The 20920-nt window shown below is 41.0% G+C and overlaps 1 protein-coding gene across 1 annotated transcript in view; it reads left to right on the top strand.

The window, feature by feature from the left end:
• The window catches only part of LOC147727413 (maestro heat-like repeat-containing protein family member 1), a 156260-nt gene that overhangs the window by 30588 nt on the left and 104752 nt on the right, over positions 1-20920 (top strand). The window contains exons 4-5 of the mRNA XM_086963627.1: positions 11446-11568; positions 17732-17894. Of these exons, the coding sequence (XP_086819753.1) occupies positions 11446-11568; positions 17732-17894 (286 nt within the window). The remainder of the gene's footprint in view (positions 1-11445; positions 11569-17731; positions 17895-20920) is intronic.

Genomic DNA, 20920 nt, shown 5'->3' with positions numbered 1-20920 from the left:
CCACCTTCCCAGTGCTTTTCCTGGATCCCATGGGCTCTTAAGGAGACCTCATAGGCAGCCAGCCATTTGGCTATATCATCCCCCTGACTATAGCTGGCAACTATGTCCTTAGGCAAGTAGGGTCTGGACTCCCTGGTTGATTCTCTGGTTTCGCTGCCACCATTTGGAGTAGAAGTGGGTCCTAATTGCAGGGCCTGGAGTTCTAACTCTTTTAGTTTGAATTCATGAGCCATCCTCCGTTCCTCCCTCTCCTGTTCTAACCTGGCCAACTCCCATTTCAGTTGCCTCTTTTCCCTCCTGTCTGTGAGTTCTGCTTCGGTCAAGCTTCCCCCGGAGACACTACTGCCCCTCCTAGAGTAGGTCATTGGTCCTGGGAGTAGGTTTCCCACCTCTGGATGGAACAATCCCTCTACCCCTATGACCGTGTCCTGGTCCGTCCCCTCATCCTCCTCCTTCCCTTCTCTATGTGCTTCCACCCAAGCCCTCAAACTGGTCTGGAGTTCCCCCTTCTTGGCACCACGCTTAAAGAACACTCCCATTTGTTGACAGAAGTCCTTTAACTGGGCCACAGAATAAGTGTCCAGTTCTTCCAGTGCAAATTCCATTTTGCTAAAGGCAATTCAAGGTCAAGCACACAAAAAGAATAGAGTTACAAGGGCAACCTGAAGCTACCTCCACCCCACCACCAGGAATAAATATGGAAAAAGCAAAAGTAAAAATTAGGAAGTCCGCCAGGAGAAAACTCCAGGTGTAGGCTAGTGGATTACACTTAGTTACTGCAGAGTAGTCGCAACCACAGTTTTCATCCCACCGCTAGACACCAATATGTTGGACCTAGAATTGCTAAGCCACCTAGGGTAGCCTGGCCTAGGGTAAGACAGTCACTAAATAGAGGCACATGTGTAAAGGTTGCTCACCGCCCAGCAGTAAATAAATGCACATCCACACAAAAACGACGCTGCACCAACCTTTTGTGGAAAAATACGAATTGCTTTATAAAAGTTCTTTACTCTTCTTGGTTTCCAATTCCCACTATCATATGTATCAAGTCCATAATATCTCCTTTCTTCTCTATATGTTACATGTAAACTTTTACATTCTCCAACAGATCATGTGAAATAGAACAGTAGTACACCAATTAACACTGTTTAATCCTCCCTTTGAATTTAGGCTCTTGTCAGATATTTAAATCCTCCTCACAGACATTTCATTTCAGGGAAACAGACTGGCATAACCATTCCCCAGTTCAGATTATCGACTTTTTAGGCAACCCCCTTTACAGTACTAGCTGAGGATGGCTCCCTACACCAGTGGCTGAAAGAGAAGGTACAATTTAACTTACATAGGCTTCTGACACCTCCAACCCCCCCTTCGCAGAAGGAAAATATAGGTTATCTCAACTGGCTTATCAAGAGCCTAATACCCAGCAGGCCCCCTATTCCTCTTTTGAACACGGGAACCAGCCAGTGCTGCACTATTTCTTGGCTAATAGGCCAGGCAGGATGAAATGCTGCCCCAGTCCTCCTTTACCGGCAGGCGTTGGGTTTGTCCTGATTCTCCCTCCCCTCACCCTTCCCAGCTTACTTGGCGGTGAAGTACTTAGTTCTTGGTTACCATCCACCCCTTCCACTTCGGGTGAGTTCTCAGTTGAAGCAGGGGCTTCCCTGCTCCCTCTCCTGTCAGGAGAGGTTGCCTTCGACGATTTTCCCAGCGATGGCGCTACCGCGCATGTGCGGGAGAGAAGCAGCCCAGGAGCGGAGTCTGACCCGTACGTCTGACACTGGCAGTGGCTCTCCACCGGGCCTGCTCGATCCTCGGCCCCTCCTGTCAGGGAGAACAGGACTGGCTTGGCATATGCGCAGTAGCGCACGGCTTCAGGCTCGACCAGCCCCTTCCTTCTCAGACCAATTGCGCTGCCACGACAGCGCTATCGATTCCCCAGGTGTCCCGCCCACGGCGGACTCAGAACGAACAACACAGCCACCAGAGCCCCGACTCTCCTCTCCTTGTCCTCACGAGTGGAGGGGTGTATTCACTGGCTGCACTTCCAGTCACAGGTGAGAGGCCACAGTTTCACGAGAGCAGTAGTCTGCTTCGCTGCCCTAGAGTAGGGGGTTAGAGGTGAAGTCTCTCACTTTTGAGCCCCAATCCTCTATTCTCTGCAAGAACACGCTAACCCTCCATACTGGACAAGAGAAGGTGAAGGGGGGATTCTCACTTCCGTTCCCCACAGCAGAGATCTCCGCAGCTCCACCGTTAACTGGGATTAACCCCTTCACCTGACTTGAGGTAACTCTCTGTCCAGGGTCAGCAGGACAGGACTAACTTGGTTAGGTCAACAGGAATGGGGGGTGGTGATTCCAATCAGGAGGCAACCCTTGAAAAGTAGTCCACCCTGTGAGGACCCTACCCCTTCCAGACCTCAGCCTTCACTCTAGCTGTTCCTCTCTGACAAGACAAAATGGCTTCCTGACCTCTGCCCTTATATAGCCTGTCCACACAGGGTCTAGTAGGGTCCAGAAGGTTCCAGAAGGTTCTAATGTTAATCTATGGGGCATTCTAAGGAATGTTAGTTGCAACAGTTGAAAGCCACCATTTTGTATATCTGGGTGAATTGCTGTCAGGAAAAGGCACCTAGGCCTGAGGTGAAAAACTATGAGGGCAAAAGAGCATCTATCCCCCAAGCCAACACAATAAAAATCTAGTGGACACAAAAAGATAAAAAGGGTATGATGGGTAAAAAGGGGACAAAATAAATAATTAATAGGAGGGGCTACGCAAAAGGCCAGACAGGTCTAACAGCTTCTAATAAATACACAGAGACAATGAACTTTTCAAAAAATGTTTAATACAGTACTCACCTCAGAGACTACATGAACCAGCATGCCATCGTGCAACTCTTGTGTGTAACGCCCATTGTGGGTGGTGTTCTCAATAAAGTAACCACAGAGACAACACTGGTGAGTTATTCATTTCCCCTGTGTAGCAGCCCATGAGGAAGAGGCGTTCTGCCTCAAAACACGTTGGGAATCAAGAAGGGAATCGAAAAAAGAAATGGATGCAAAAAGCTGCAAGCAGCCTCGAGGTTTCTAGACCGGATGGCAGGAGCTGCATTGTGTGACTTCTCCAAAGCTCAAGGGCATTTGAGAGGAAATGTTAAATACACGGCAGCCCTGGCCGTGGCAGAGGAGCACCATTTCCTACAACTGAATGGAAAGGCTTGGAAAGAAACCTTTTCTCTCCGTGTAATCATGCAGCCCCATGGCAAAACGAAGCCTGCAGTCTTGCAATCCAACCTACTTAAGGATTAAAATAAGCTTCTAATAAATACACAGAGACAATGAACTTTTCAAAAAATGTTTAATACAGTACTCACCTCAGAGACTACATGAACCAGCATGCCATCGTGCAACTCTTGTGTCTAACACCCATTGTGGGTGGTATTCTCAATAAAGTAACCACAGAGACAACACTGGTGAGTTATTCATTTCCCCTGTGTAGCAGCCCATGAGGAAGAGGCGTTCTGCCTCGAAACGCGTCGGGAATCAAGAAGGGAATCGAAAAAAGAAATGGATGCAAAAAGCTGAAAGCAGCCTTGAGGTTTCCAGACCGGATGGTAGGAGCTGCATTGTGTGACATCTGCAAAGCTCAAGGGCATTTGAGAGGATATATATATATATACGTTCACATATAACAAACTGTTGTACCAACAGATCCAAGGGACTGCCATGGGTACTTGCTTCGCCCCCAGTTATGCGAACCTGCATATGGGGTGGTGGGAGGAGCAAGTACTCATGGCCCAACACACTGAAACATACCTTGAACATGTTGTTCTTTACAAAAGATACATAGATGACATCTTTATGTTATGGAAGGGAACAGAAGAAAGTGCGGGTGCCTTTGTGAAAACCATTAATGAAAACAGTTTGAATCTAAGTTTTACAAGCACCATAGATACTACCAAAGTCACATTTTTAGATCTAGAGGTTTTCTTGAATGAAAACAAAATTGAGACCAGAACATACAGAAAAGAGACAGCTGGTAATACTATACTACACGCGTCCAGTTTCCATCCGGCAAAACTAAAAGAGAGTATATCTTACGCGGAGTGTCTCCGCATGAAAAGAAACTGTAGCTTAGAGGGTGACTTCAGTGACAACACTGAAAGGCTCTTTTCCAGATTGAGAGAAAGAGGGTATAAAAAACACACATTAGACCAAGCAAAAAGCAAAAGCAAAAAATTCGCTAGAAATGATTTGCTCAAAGAGAAAGCTCCCTCAGTGTCCAGCCAGGGAGATAGCAAATCCCTCACTCCTAGAATGATAACAGGCTATAACAAACACCATAAGGACCTACGCAGAATCATGTATAGACACTGGCCACTCATAAAAATGGACCCAACCATTGGTCAAAATTGTGCCAAACTACCCCAGTTAACCTTCCGGAGAGCAATATCAATGCGACAGGAATTGGTCAACTATGCGCCCATTGTCAGTAAAAACATGAACAAAAACCTGCCCTGGTTACAACCCCTTAAAGGTTTTTACAAATGTTCTAAAAGCAAAGCGTGTTCTCATGGTATCAATACCAAAATTGTCGAATTTCCTTTCAGGAAATTCCCCTACACTATTAAAGGTCACTTCAACTGTAAAACGGACCATGCAGTCTATGTTCTCAGTTGCAGCTGCAAAAAACTATATGTAGGGAGTACGATTCATCCGGTCCATGTAAGAATATTGCAGCACTTGCGTGCCATCAGTAATGATGACCCTACTTACCCCTTTGCAAGACACATTAAAACACATATCAAAAGGGGAAGACAGACAAATTAACATACTTCGTAATTGGCCATGTCGCGCAAAATCCAAGGGGTGGAAATAGACTGCAAGCGCTCAGACATTTAGTCGAAATATATCATTCAGCTGAACTCTAAGATTCCGAATGGCCACAATGCTGATGAAGCACTTAGTGTCCATCTGTAATTACAACTAATAATTTCACTGTGTCCCAGCGAACTCCTCACGCTCCTCAAAGTGTACCCGTCAGCTGTGAACATCTAGCTTCACCATCTTTTGTATTTTAACCCTCACATTTTCACGTTATTCCTTAAGCACTCCATTCACAAAAAACGACAATAGGACTTGAATTATGACACCAAGGATGCCTCCTTGTTTTAAACTCACTGCGATGGATACACTTACATAAACCTATAAAAACCAAAATGCCATTGTTCTAGGTTATATTGATTAAGGGGTGCAAGTAGCTAACCATCCACACACCGAGACGCTGTAATAGTCTAGTCTTTGACGGGTTAAGTAAGGATGTTGCGGTTAACATTGCTACTTTGCCCACTTGGGCAGCACTCCTGTTTAGAAATGTTTAGAAATATTTCCGCATTTGAATGTAATAGGCGAATTTATGATTGTATTAGTACATGTTAAAATTGTATGTCAAGTGCCTTTCATCATGCAACCCATGACATCCAGCACTCGAGAATTGTATGCACCATGTGGTTTATAGAAACTACGAGTGAGACTGATTAAGTTGCTGTATCACACAGATGGTTTCTGTGTGTGTGGGATGCTGCGTTTTCTGCTAATACACCACCCATGAGTAACTCGACAGCCTCAGGGGCGCATTACCCACTCAGTGTATACCGATGCACATAAACGGCACTTTACACTTTCTAACAAATCTATACTAAACGCTTTTACTTTTACCCCCTTCTTCTGTAAAAACAGCCCCGTTCACTTTTTATGCACTTTATCAGATACCCTTGCACCCATCTGAGTATTCTGCACGTTTAGGCGTCCCTCGCTGTTTACTTGAGTATGGAACCGCTATTTATAGACTCAGCGCTAACCCAGATAACTAATCTACCCCCGCATATTTCTGAACTGACATTCTCAGTTCTTAGTCCTTGGGGATATGGTTTCCAAAAACGCACTCAGAATCCAATTATCGCAGCTCAACTAAACGCCACACAAGCATCCATACCTGCTTTCACGAACACGAGGCCCAAACATCAACATGGGTGGAAAGTTACAGAGCAGTCATGCGCTGTCAGTTCTTATAGCGAGCGCAACCCTTCTTTCTTTTATGTCAACTGACACACATACCGAAGTTTCTTTCTTTGCGATATGCTTTCTTTTCCTAGGACAATAATGAGAATTGTTTTTAAACTGCAAAATTATGTTTTTGACAATTATGGTGTAGTCCTAAAAACCGCAAATGAATTGTACCAAACAATTAATTTAGAAAGAAACAGAAGTTTTATTTTCAATTTTGGGAACATGACTGCATTTAAATGTAATTTTTTCATTTCCATTAAGGTGTCACATGTCAGTTTTGTCGTTTCACATTGAACCAATGGGTTTTCAGTATACACTATATATGTTTTGTATGCACTTGGTGAAATCAGATGTACTGAGCAAGGCGGACTTGTCCGCCGAAACGCGTCTGATCATTTTTCTTGTTAATAAAGACCCTTGATTAGAATCCCACGGAGCCGGTGCCTGTTTTTCGAAGAAGTGTGAACACAGGATTGAGCTCATATATATATATATATATATATATATATATATATATATATATATATACATATATATATATATATATATACATATATATATATATATATATATATATATATATATATATATATATATATATATATATATATATATACATATTTGCTACCCATCTACCCATAAAGTGCTAAAAACTACATCCTAAAGCTTTTATAGCCCTGTATTACTACAGCTACAACACACCACTGAATGTACAACAAACATTCATATTCGCAGAAATGCGTCACGTCCATCATATTTTATGTTTGCAACTTTGGAAGAATGTAGGATCAGTGATTACCCGAACCTTCCATGTTGGCCATGTTGTGGGACTTCACAGACATAATGACACATATACGTGTAAGACCCGGGTGACAGCAGCACTACAACACGGACACCCGAATCACTTGAGACACCCCTGGGGGGTAGTTTTCCCCAAGGCCTTCGACTGCTCCAGAATGGAGACGACGCGACCCCCTCTCAAAATATAAAAAGCTCTTGAGGGTGGTAATCTACGGGACTTAGACAGACCTTAGAGCTCCCTCACCCATTTATTTTGTAGCACCGAGGAATGGCGGTCCCTAGGCTACAGGGCTCCTCTAAACCCCCATCAAATGTAATATTTTAGACCCCAGGATTTGACCATTCCAGGTAGCTAATTTTTGAAGGAGCACTGAAGCCCGTGCTTCCTTTTTATTTATTTTTTAACAGCAGATCCATGCACCCAACGCATATTTCTCAGTTTAAAAAAAAAATGGGGGCCCCTAGGGGTCCTTGTGGGACCCCCTGAGCATGTATAGAGGGTCAAAATATTTTTACCTGCCTCCTTTATACATTTTGAACACTTCTGCCACTAATTTCTACATCCTCGCTTCCACCGAGGCACAAAATGGCTGCCAACACTTCCTGGTTTAGAATGTTGACAACCACTTGACAGCCAATTGTCATTCAGCGCTTGATTGGGATGATGTGCTTAGTGTGCGCGCAAGATACGCGCATCCACCGAGGCTACAGATATAAATGTACTTGTACTTGTAATTTACTCAGAAATTACTGAACGTATTTACACCATTTAAGCAAAAGGCACGAGTCTGAACTGAGGACTACCTCTTTGCCAAATTTGGTATACTTCCGTTCAACTGTTTGGACTATAGCCGCAATCAATGGCTCCTATGGAAAATTGCATGGGGAAAACACGTTTTGGGACCCCCCTTTTTTCTCTGCCCCCGCTTCAAATGCAATATTTTAGACCACAGGATTTGTCCTACCCAGATAGCTAACTTTTAAACAAGCACAGGAGCCCGCGCTTCGTTTTTTTTTTTACGGAGGATCAATGCACCCAGCGCACATTTATCTTTTTTTAAAAAAAAAAATAATAATTTTTGGGGTCCTAGGGGTCCTTGTGGGACCCCCTTAGTATGTCTAGAGGGACAACATATTTTTTACCTGCCCATGTTATACATTTTGAACACTTGTTCCACTAATTTCTAGATCCTTGCTTCTACTGAGGCACAAAATGGCTGCCAACACTTCCTGGTTTGGAATGTTGACAACCACCTGACAGCCGATCAGCATTCAGTGCGTGATCAGGACGGTGCGCTTGTAGTCCGTGCAAGATGCGTGGATCCACCGAGGCCATATATATATGTACTTTTAATTGTCATTTTCTCAGGAACTACTGCACAAATTTATACCATATAAGCAAAAGGCACGAGTCTTAACCGAGGACTACAACGTTGCCAAATTTGGTGTAATTCTGTTCTGTTGTTTGGGCTGTAGCCGCGATGAATAGTACCTATGGAAAATTGCATGGAGAAAACACGTTTTGGGTACCCCCTTTTTTCTCAGCCACCCCTTCACGAATCACCCCAACACTTCCAGGATTGGACCGGACCGGAGCACCCCACCAAGTTTGAAAATTTTGCGAAGATTTGTCAAACGTTGCCAACGTTATTCATCATCATCAAAAACGTTATTGCGGCTATTACAGCCATAAAAGCACATTTAGATTTACAACACAATAAAATATAATCCATAACAGAAGGAGAAAGTGCCATGTCATTGGGAACACTGGTATATACATGTGTAGGGATGTACAAGCCACAATATTTTGGGGGGAGCAAAATAATCATTGGTGGGAAAATAGTAAGATTAAAACTTGCATTAAAAATATAATTTACAATAAAAGCATACAAGAACATTATTAAACTCGTCCAATATCTTTTAAAACGTCCATTGTCAGTGGACCAGCTGGGAGGAGGGAACTCTATCTCTCACGTAGAGTTAACTCCTGATGCCTTGCTGCAGGGTTAATTATAACAGAGTGGAGAATCACAGGTAATAAAAAAGCAAAACTAAGTGCCAGTCTTTAACAAATACCTTCGTTTAGACCACATAGCAAGGAGGAATTTCGAAATTAAAGCAACATAAACTGGGCCAGTGTCAGATTTTAGGATCCTAAATAATTCACAGTGGTTCCTAATGCCCAGGTTTCTGCACAATTGTATAACCCATTTAGACCTGGCTTGTTTGTATGCCGAGCATAAGAACAATACATGAATTACTGTTTCCTCCTCCACTAGGCATCCAGGACAGAGACAATGGGTTGAGCCCGCCCACTTATTAGTTATTGCATAGAGCGGGAGCGGCCCATATCTAAATTACAGAAACAACTTCCTTGCTAATGGGGGCTGTATTAAATCTAGCACCTGCTCAAATTGATAATGTGACTTAAAATCCAAGAACCCATGTGTTAAACTCATAGTTTTGACTGCCTGTATTAGGCTAGTCAATTTAAACTCTTTCACTACTTTAGCTAAAGTTTTTTTAGGGATGGCTAGACAAGATTCTTCGGTAGTGATCTATAAGTCCTTTCATGCCCATAGCTCGAAAAGAATCCCTAACAAAGGACAACCAAGGTATACTACCTACAGCCCCCAGTGATGACATTACCGCTTTTAGTTCCTCCCTATAGTGTCTCAACTCTGGTGTACTCCACAGCCGTCGCCAATAAAGCAACGGTCGGGACGATATTAAATCCACCATTGGGTGGATACCCAAATCCATCCTTAGCGGTACTAGGGGTGTGTTTGTTAGCAAAGCCAGGATTTGTCTAATGAACATATTTTCAGTGAGTTCAGTGAGGGTCAGGGCATTAGATGAACTGTGCCCCCACAATTCTGCCCCATATAAAGAAGCCGACCGAGCTTGTACTCTGTATATTTCTAGCGATGGGCTTATGACCTTTAAGACACAGCGCTTCTGGACTTCTAGGATTCCCCCAATTGCCTGGGTTAGCTTCAGATTGGCCTTGTTGATTTGGGGACCCCATCCCGTTTTATCATTTGGGGAAAGGCCCAAATAATCAAAGATATGGACCCGCTCGAGCGGCCTGTCATCCATCATTGGGTGTGGGCAGTTAGTGGAATTGACATTGAAGACCATATATTTTGTTTTATTGATATTTACTACAAGGTTCCTCTTTTTGCAAAACTGGCTAAATTCCTTTAACACTCGCTACATCCCCATCGGTGATTTCGAGAGGAGCAGGGTGTCATCCGCAAACATTAGTGCGGCAAATTTGCGAAATGATATTTTAGGGGAATCCAAATCCTTGGCGGCAAGTAGATCTTCATTTAAACCGTTTAGGAAGAGGGTCAGCGCAAGCAGGCATCCCTGCCTCACCCATTACCGACAGGGAAGGGGGCTGTTAGTTGGCCATTCTTGTCTTATCTTACTCTAGCATATGTGCCCTCGTGGAGGCGTTTAATTTGGAAACAAAGATATGATGGAACTCCCATGTCCAGCAGGATGCTCCACAGCTGGTCACGGTCCAACATGTCAAACGCTGATTTCAAATCCACGAAGGTAAGATACAGGCTCCCATCTTCCAGAACCACATGCTTCCAATAGATCAACTGAAGCCTAAACAGCTGATCTACAGTTGAAGTTTTAGCTCTAAAGCCTGCTTGCAACAGAGTTAGAACATCACAGTCTTCCATCCAATCCTGTAGTCTTTCTAATAACACCCTTGCAAAGATTTTTTGGGTAACATCAATGAGGCTAATCGGCCTATAATTTCAATGGGGGACCCTTTTTTATAGATCGGAATGATCTCTGCTCCAGCCCACGTGGACGGTGCTGAAAGGCCATGAAGAATTGCATTAAAAAGTACTAATAGATATGGAGCCCACACAATAGATAGGGAGCCCACTCATAGATATGGAGCCCACAAATAGAATGTTGTGGATTTCCTATGGAAAATAGGTCCTAACTATAACTACCTACTGGCGACCGACCACCAGTAGGTAATATATATATATACACACACACACAATTATATGTGTATATACATAGGTTTTAAAAGTCAAAATAAGTTCATGTATTTTAACATTCATTTATATCTCCATTATTTGCAATGGAATGGTGTTGCAATTTCAGTGGTTTACCTTGTGTGACTCTGCACTTACTCCAGATATGGCCCGAAAAAAACATTTGTAACTCCTTTATGACCTGTATGGCTGAAGTAATAACATTTGTACAGCTTGTTAATATCAACAAGCTTAAACCTTTGGAGGTGGATGTTGGTCTCTACCTAAACACATCAATAATTCTTCCTTTTCCCCTCCTTACCTTTTCCTAAACCTCTATCATTTTGTAATAAGAGTTCCCAATTTTCCAGCCAGGCACCCCTGTTCTTCCCACAGGTAGAACAAAATGGTAGGTGTACATGTGGGGCAGATATTTACTTGTAAAAAAGATAAGAGAGGTCTTCAGATATAGGTTTTGGGGAAACATTTTGTAGTATGTTGCACTTTGTGAATAAGTTCCTGATTCATCGTGTTGTTCACATGTATGAAATGTGCTTTTCTCCCAGTTAACACCCCTGCAGGAACTAGTCATTGTACGTTGTATGTATACTACCATCACTCAAAGGGAGGTGACAAAGAGGAACATGTTTGTGACAGCTGACACTCTGGATCGCATCCTGACAGGCTCGGTAAGCAACAGGGTCTCACTGACAGATGGTGCTCATTCACTCAGTCATGGAAAACCTCAGGACCTTCAGGGTAGGGGCTGCAAAGCACTGCATCTTTCCTGGCACGGCAAAGCAGAATTACTGCTGATCATTCAGTCAGACCTTTGGTATCCCAGATAGTTCGGTCATGGTTTGCAGCCAGTATGGAAACCAGCAGAAGTGCGATTGGATGGTTAACAGGGTTATACAGATGGCTCTCTTCGAGTATCTGAAATAATTAGCACAGGAAGATTAACTTGTCGCTGCAACATATATGAGTTGAGAGTCCAGCAAAAGTAGTACATGGGAGATACAATGAGGCATACAAAACAGCAAGATCTTCGTGACATGAAAAAGTCACATTTTTTACCCGATGGGAATAGGAGGGGTTTTGTAGGATAAACCACAGGATGTTAGATTGGAAATCTCATGGAGCTGCAAGAAATATGGCAGCTCTTCAAAAGACAGCACAGACTTAGTTTTACAGTGGGTGGGAATGTAATAATCAATAGGACTATATATCAGAATATTATATATAGAATATCATTTGACATCACCATCATACCCTAAATGTTGCAAAAACTTTTATGTACAATGTTTGGTAAAAAATGTATTTCGGACAATATACTGACAAAGATATTCTGGTACCACACCTTCAATAGAATGTGGCATAGGATGGTAGATTAAATATTATAAGGGGTGATAGCGGGTAAATCCGTAGCACTCAGACAGGCAGGTACACCATATGAAAATCCAGTTTGTATGGCCATATTTTGATCTTGTGCATGGGCATGAGCATTGAAGGCACAGCAGAATAACTATGCATTGACACCAGAGGCTTCTGCATCATCAGATTATGTCAGGTGGACCTATACGATATATTAGGTGCTAGTCCAGCAGTACTTGCAGTAAAAAGGTATATTTGGTTTCACATAGTGTAAAATGCAGTCATAGTATTTCTATTTCAATTAAAATACAAACACTTAACGTAGCACTGGGTGCACACAAATTATTTTTAACAATGACCTTTTCAACTGAGTAAGTGTAAGTATGTAAGTTTTATTTGTAAAGTGCATGGTTATTCAAAACCATTACATGGATAATAAAATCAGAAAAGTTATTAACTATAAAATATAGCATTTTCCAAACAGTTTTGTCATTTGCACACCGGTTTCTCATTTATTTCCATTAAGAAGCCTTTAAGGAGGAGTAAAATTCAAAGTGCTGCCTTGTTTACTGCCATTGCTGATACTATTTTGGGTGCAATATTCTATTATTCCCATTTAAGAGTTTTAGTAGAGAATATCTCTGCAGAAAGCACTCACAAGACAACAGTTAATCATTTTGTTACCTAGTATTTGCATGTTATTTTCTGTGATCCTTCTAGGTCCTTTATTCTGGTGTAGTGGTAATTTAGAGTTGATAGGGGTGGATTATTATATTGATAATGAGGCGTGTCCTGAGGAAGGAAGTAATAGTGTGCCTCAAATGGTCTGCCTCTATAAAATGAGTGCACTGAACATCAGGTTGCAATACAAACTAGTGTAAACATGCCACTCTGATACATTTTTATGGACATCTGACATCACCAGCTAAACTCTAACCTGCACCTACACTGCACTTACACACCACACCTTCACTACCTACATCATACATGAAACCTACATCCGAATGTTTGCTGTTCTACACACTTGCTACATAAACTACATCAGGTACGACTAGCTAGCATGTACATCCTTCACCACCACATGCAGCCTACACTGCCATCAGCACTCTTTAAAAAGGTGTCTTCAACCTTTCTTGAGCTACTATCTAATATAGGGAGTTATACATGTACATAAATACTAAATAACTTAAATACTTCCCCTAGAGTACCTCATTCCAGATACAGGGTACATAAAGTATTAATAGAACAGGAGATGCATTGCAAAGGTTTACATTTGGGATCCTTGAGGATCAGCTGTGTCCCTTTGCCCTTGAAAGACCAAAAGAGAGTGAAATAGAGAGAGTGAGAGAAAGAGAGACAGACAATGATGTGAGAGAAAAAAGAGAGGAAGTGAGAAGAGAAAGAAAATAAAAGGAAAGAATGAAAGAATTAGGGGGAAAAGGCAAGAAACAAAGAAAACAAATTAAATAGGAAAGAGAAACGATATTCAGAAAGACAGCAAAATAAAGGTGAACATCAACATAACCAGAGAAAAGAGCACAATACAGGAAATGAAGAAAGAAAGAAATTAAGAAGAAATGAAAAACGGAGAATCAAACTGTGAAGGTATGAATGAAAAGAGGGTAAGAATAAAGAAGGCATGTCAAAGGAAGAGGTAGAAGGAGAAAGAATAAAGAGCACAACAGAGAAAGAGTAGCGAAAGAAGGTAAGAGAAAGAAAAAGACAACGAGAAAACATTAGAAAGGAAAGAAAGGAAAAAATGAGAGAACGAAAGTAGAAGAAAAAAGAATGAAGGAGATCAGGTCACTAGTGGATGAAGAATGGAGGAAAAAAAGAAAAAAGAACAACAGGTAAATACAACAAAAGGAGAAAGACAGAAAAAGTATAACAGAGGAGGAAAAGTGAAGGCAGAGAAAACAGATTGAACAAAAGGAGGGATAGAAGGAAACAACAAGAGAAAAATACAGAGAAAGAAAGACATTAAGAAAGACAGAGATAGGACAAAAGAAAAGAAGGAGAGGAGGAGAGGAGAGAAATCAAGTAAAGGTGAAAGAAATGAAAATAAAAATGGAAAAAGAAACAGAAACAGAAATGGGAGAAAAAGAAAGAGTGAAAGAACAAAGGAAAGAATCACTGAGAGAAACGGGGAGAGAAAGAAAGGTGGAGAAGAAAGAATTAGTTGGAAAAAAGAAATTCGCCAAGAAAAAGAGAAAGAATAAAGCGATTTAAAGAGGAAAAAAAGAAAAAGTAAGAAAGAGACAAAGAATGGGAAAATGGAGGAAAAGGATCAAATAGAGATGGAAATGAGAAAAAAGGGAAAATAGCAAGAATAAAAATTAAGCTTCAAAGATAAAAGAGGTAGAACTGAAAAAGGTTGCACAACAAGTGTTAAAGAAAGAAATAGTGCAAACAAATAGGAAGAAAGTGAGAACAATAGAGAACGAGAAAGAAAACAAGAGAAAGCAAGAAAGAGGGAATAAAATCCATTGAGAATGGACATGGAAAGAGAGACAGCAAAGCAAGAAAAAAGAAAGACAAGGAAAGAGGGTAGAAATAAAGGAGAAAAAAAGAAATTATTTTTCAGAAAAGGATAGTCTGCATCATCTAGTACTGTCAGCTTTTCACTAAATCATAGAAACAGGCACAGTGTTTTTAATAGCTGTATTATCAGGGGGGCACCTGTCTATTCACAAGCCTGTTGACAGGCAAGTATCATTTGCGAGCTCCAGATTCCACATGTAGGCAAGGGCTGAGAACACAAAATAGATTCAATCTGTATGTAACAGACTTATAGATTCAAAAGCAAAGCACTCTTGTAGATTTTGATTTGTGTTTTGTAGAATTACTTGCCTATTTTAGTGCCTGACGTGCACACAGAAATGTGTGTTCATGTCCGTATGTGTTTGTGTAGTTGTGTATGTGTGTGAGAAACAGAGAAAAGAGAGAGAAAGAAAGGGAGAGAGAGATGGAACCGCATTCATTTTCACAAGACACACAATTATTGATGGACGTAATGCAGAAAAAAATCAAAACATTCACCCCCAGTCAAGGGATCTGGGTTAAATCCATCAAGCTTTTGCTCACCATGCCACCCCAGTTTAGACCTGACTAGTCATTTTCACCTCATGGACTTGATCAGCAAAGTGCACAGGAAATAGGTGGTGCAAGCTCCTTTTTTTTGCACCCCGTTGGCCCTTCTGTTTTGCAGCAGATGCTGCCAAGGCATGTGCGGGCCCTTTTGTAACAAGATTTGTACTTACACCCATTTCACCCCCTCAGTGTGTCAAGATGCATTAAACCACTTGTTAGGTTTGGCCCCATACAAATGAGGGACCACTTTTGTCCAGGTTTTTCTGTCAAATTACTAAGCACTGACAAAGGCAAGCTGCATCCCAGAAGATGTCTATGGGAAGCGGTGCAAAGCTAGCACACCTACCCAGGCACACTTTGGGAGGAGCCATGTGGAGTCTCAGGGACCCAGTCATCCACATAAAGAAAGATGAAGTTAAGTAATGTATCCACTTCAACATGCAGTCCGATATGCTGGCAGTACAAAACAGAACAGCATGGAAGTGCCACACATGCTCAACTGTGGCACTCTCTTTGGCCTCTGAGAGTTCAGAGCTTCACTGGAGAGGTCAACTTTTTAGGAAAATATACAAAGAGACAAAGCCATTGTAGACCTATTTTGTAATACACCACATTGTCATTAAGATTCAGTTTATGTATGTTATTATTATAGCACTTTTGATTTATTGGCATGATGCTTTATCATGTGTTTCCCGTTATTGCTACCTAAAACAGTCCATCATTTTTAGAGTGTTAGTCCTAAAATAAGACAAATGTTTGTAAAAATAATTATTCTGTGTTTTAAAAGCCTGTTTACTATTTGTTCTGATAAAAACAGATATTGCATTCTCTATGTCATGTATTGTGTTTGAAAAGAAGTTAAATATTTCACAAAATCACACATTAAAGTATAGCTATTTTATAGGTATAAAACACTAAGGGCCAGATGTATCAAGCCTTTTGCGACTCGCAAAGGCTGAAATTCGCAGAATTTCGGCCTTTGCGAATCGCAAACGGCCTTTTTGCATGTTTTGGAATGCATGAAAAAATCGCAATTTAGGGAATCGCAAACAAATGTGATTCCTTATTTTGCCATAGCATTTAAGGAATCGCAATTTTTACGATTCCTTAAATGCTATATATGTAGCAATTTCAATTTGCAAATTTTGGTTAAGAAATCGCAAATTACCACCAACTTGTTGTTGATGGTAATTTGCGAATTCTTTAAAAAAAGCACAAATTGTCATTTGTTAAGGTGGCATGTGATGCACACACATGCCCATAGGGCATGTATGTGCGCCATATGCACACACATGTACATTTCAGGGGTGCAGCAGGGTGTCTTTGAGACACCCCTGCACCCTTGAAATAATTCTCAAATTGCGATTAGCAAATTGCGAATTCGCAATTTGAGAACTACTTCACAATCATACCTATGGGCCTCCTGGTCAATAGGAATGCATTGGAAATTATTCCTTATTTGCGAATTCGCAAAATGCGAATTCGCAAATAAAGAATATCAAGGAATCGCTAAAAAATAGCGATTTTGTACATACATTCCATTTTGCGAATTCTAAATAGCGATTCGCAAAAAATCGCTATTTAGAATTCGCAAATTGGAATCTTGATACATCTGCCCCTAAGTTAATCCAAGTCTAGAGAATAGCAAAATGCAATTAATTACTTTTGATTGTAATGCCCATTTCAAGTACAGAAAGTGGCTAAGAAAATAGTTCAAACCTCCCAGCCAGGCCCTAGAAATACATTTGGTGCACACTCTAAATGGTATCAGTCGCTTTTGGATATCTCTGCAGTGCAGAAAGACATACATTTATAAAAAATAAAACTATCTTGGATATGAAATAGAGACAGGAATTTCTGATATTGTTAACAGGTGCACCACTATATTTATAATTCTATATATGACCCATCTTTATCCTATACACTTTCTTGCTGCTAGTGCTCAAGAAATCTTAGTCTACAGCCTTATTTTCAATCTGTTTTGGCAACTCATGGTTCTACTTGGTGTATTTCAATGAGTGAATATATTTCTCTTATCTGCTCCGGTTCTGTCTTATTGTTGATTGAGTCGTAGGGCCTGATTCCGAGTTTGGCGGGAAGGGTTAGTGTGCCGCAAACTTGAGGGATAGCCTGTCTGCAATATTACAACTTCATTATATCCCATGGAACTAATTAGGTGAACGGGATATCCATCATGTTTGTGACTGAGTATACCAGCCACTGAACTCATAATCAGGCCCCTAATGATGGGTTTAAAACTCTCCTGTGTCACAATAACTGCTCAATGCCTGATACGTTGTACCTAATTCTTGTTTTGGGTTTGTTTGTCTCTTCTTGTTTGTCATAAATCATTCAAATTACCAATATTTCCTTTTTCTGCATATTTAGGAGAATGCTGCTGAACTTGAAAGGATGGCATTAATGTGTCAAATTGCTCTTACCAAGTGGATACCACATTCAATTTCTTCTAGGATTGTAAATCTATTTACAGTGCCTTCTGTTCCAGAGGAGATTGTGTTTTGGGCCATCCATCAAATGACAACTCTATACGGTAATTTAAAATAATGCTATTTAGTTGTGGAACACTGTGATCTGTGGCAATCTACTGGAATCACTTAACAAAAGAAAAAGAGTAAGGAGGGAACATAGGCGCTCGTTCATCTCCACTAACCTTGAATTCAACTAACAAAGAGAACAAACTCAAAGCTAAGCTTCAATTATACCAGTCATTAGGGTCACCAGAAAAAAGTCTCCATTGCAGGGAACCCATTTGGTTTATGGAAGAACCCTCACCCACCAACCTAGTTGGTAACATGTTCCATCATAGGGTTCCACCCAAGGGGCCGAGTATCTCCTAGGTGTGCTTCGACGCCTGATTACAGCGGATATTTTTTTTTTGTTGTGTTTCTTTTTGGTGAGGAGTGAATACCGTGAGAGTGAAAAATTAAGGTTAAAACTACCTCCGGGGTACCAAATTATTTATTATGTGGTCTAAGGGGTAGTGTTAAATGCAAGTTCTTTGGACGTGAGTGAGAGGTTGTGATCTCACACGTCTCTTAAAGGGTGTTCAATAGTCTACATGTTTCAGCCAATGAATTTTGCAATTGATTGACTTTCTTCAGGATCTGTGTTTCAGAGTAAATATAGCCCTGAACCTACGTGAACTATGCATACACGCTAAGGTGTGCATAGGTGTTTAGGGTGCATAACTTACCCTGAGTTCTATGGCCCAAAGGATGACAACATTGCTTTCAGATGGCTTGTGATTTTCCACTGTCCTTGAGAGGTAAAGGTTAATTCACCAGAGGGGCTCACCCCAACTGATCAGAAAGCCTCATCCCCGCGTCAATGTGCACCACTCATTACCGTAGGAAGGATGATGTAGTCTTTCAAACCTCCAGGGAACACTGCTTCACTGAGATCCCAAAAGAGAGAAATGAGTAGCTAAGTATGCAAGCGGCTGACCTTGTTGCAGTAAGTAACTAAAGCAGAATACCACTCACTTGAGATGCCACATGACAGGTAAAACCTGTGTTAAAACCATTTTTTCCCTGTTTTTTTAACCCTTACTACCATGTACAGAGTGTGACAATAGGCATCGCCTCCCACCGGGAACTATGTTTTGAAAAAGTTTAGTGCATTAAGTAGGTTGTACTTAAAAAACATTTGCTGACACTTGGATTGTATTCTGACAGTCTGTTATAATATCCTTATGCACCTTCCTTGACTCACCCTGCCTTATTAATTGACGTGCTGGGGCATTTTGAAGTTTTACTTTTAAATGGTAATAAATGGTAATAACAGGCTAATTTATAATCCGATGGCACATGAGGTATGATTCGGATTTTCTCAAAAATCTGAATTACCATCTGATAACCCCTATTTACTAGGCCATAGGCCTAGTAGAGCCCTCCTGCATTCAGTGCTGCATGCCAGACGATGCAACCAATACACTCACAGGCACACTTATAGGTAGAGGATAAGAAACTGCCCGGGACACATGCATGGATGACAGGTCCCTACCATGGGAACCTTTTAATTGTTTGTAATTATGCTGTGTCTCCTTTTCTCTTGCAGAAATGATCAAATCTGACAGTGAACCGTAACCGTAAGTTATGTACCTTACACACCTATGAACACCTTAGCATGTATACTTAGTTCATGTAGGCTCAGGGCTATTTTTACTCTGAACCACAGGTCCTGAAGAAAGATAATGAATTGGAAACGCATTGGCTGAAACATGTAGACCATTTCACACCCTTTAAGAGACGTGCCAGATCACACTCTCTCACTCACATCCAAATAACTTGCTTTGAACCCTACCCCAGGGACCACATAATAAAGAATTTGGTACCCCGGAGGTAGTTTTAAACTTAATTTTTCACTCTCACGGTATTCACTCCTCACCAAAAAGAAACACAACAAAAAAAACGCTCCGCTGTAATGAGGCGTCAAAGCACACCTAGGAGGCACTCGCCCCCTGGGTGGGAACCGTATGATGAAGCATGCCACCAACTAGTTTGGTGGGTGAGGTTTCTTCGATAAACCAAATGGGTTCCCTGCAAGGCAGACTTTTTCTGATGACCCTGATGACTGGGTTGATTGAAACTTAGCTTTGACCTTGTTCTCTTTGTTTGTTGAATCTACTGGATTCTACATTACTTTTAGGTCTGGCTGCAAATAGTGTTATCTTACTATGGCTCATGCCATCACCACACTCAAATACACAGAGAGTGGGCTTTGAAACATGTTCCAACAGATGTTGATTTGTTCATTTACGTCCCTTAATACAGTGCTTGTGAAAGGTTTTTCACATTTTGAATAAACCCATGACAGTATTGTGGATTTATACATTTTATAGTGGTGATTGAAAATCGGTCAATCACTAGCATTGCATATACAATACAAATTGAAAGCAGAAAAAAGCCATACACAGTAATTTTAAGTTCTCTCCTACAAATATTTCAAACAATGGCGGCATTGAGAATAGAGGCCAATGCATTTGTCATTTTAACACTTCATTTGTGAGGATTGTGTCAACTGAAATGAAGGAAATAAAACATCACTACTATGCTTTTCTACCCAGTGTCATAATGGGTATACACATAAACTCTAAAATGATTCCTTTGTAGACAGTGCTCATGAAAGAAACAAGCTTCAAAATATGCAACTCCCGCAAGATGCCTTAGAAGTCTATGGTTGCATCTTAACCTAAATACAGGTCCACTGACTGCCACTTTTGAAGGACAAAATGTATTGCTGCTATTTTGGTTATTATGTTAAAATGATGAAAATTGTTTTAGATTTGTTGACGTTTGTAGTCATTTCACATTGCGGATACACATTTCAGCATCACATACCAGCATAAGATGTTCCTTACAGGTGTTGTTTCATTATTTCGCTTGCTAAAAAACAGTTAAAAAGTAAAACAGCTCTACACCAAACAGCTACTTAACTATTAAGCATTTATTTGTACAAGGAAGTGCAGCAACTCTGCCATAATTCTGAACTCCTTAATCACGTCATAAAAAGGTGCAAGTGAATCCAGGGAAAAAACAATGTGAAACTTTCTTTTCT

The sequence above is a fragment of the Lissotriton vulgaris genome, chromosome 3_1, assembly GCF_964263255.1.
Source record: "Lissotriton vulgaris chromosome 3_1, aLisVul1.2, whole genome shotgun sequence".
Taxonomy (NCBI): domain Eukaryota; kingdom Metazoa; phylum Chordata; class Amphibia; order Caudata; family Salamandridae; genus Lissotriton; species Lissotriton vulgaris.
Note: the sequence above shows the minus strand (reverse complement) of the source record. Positions and strands in the feature narration are given on the sequence as shown.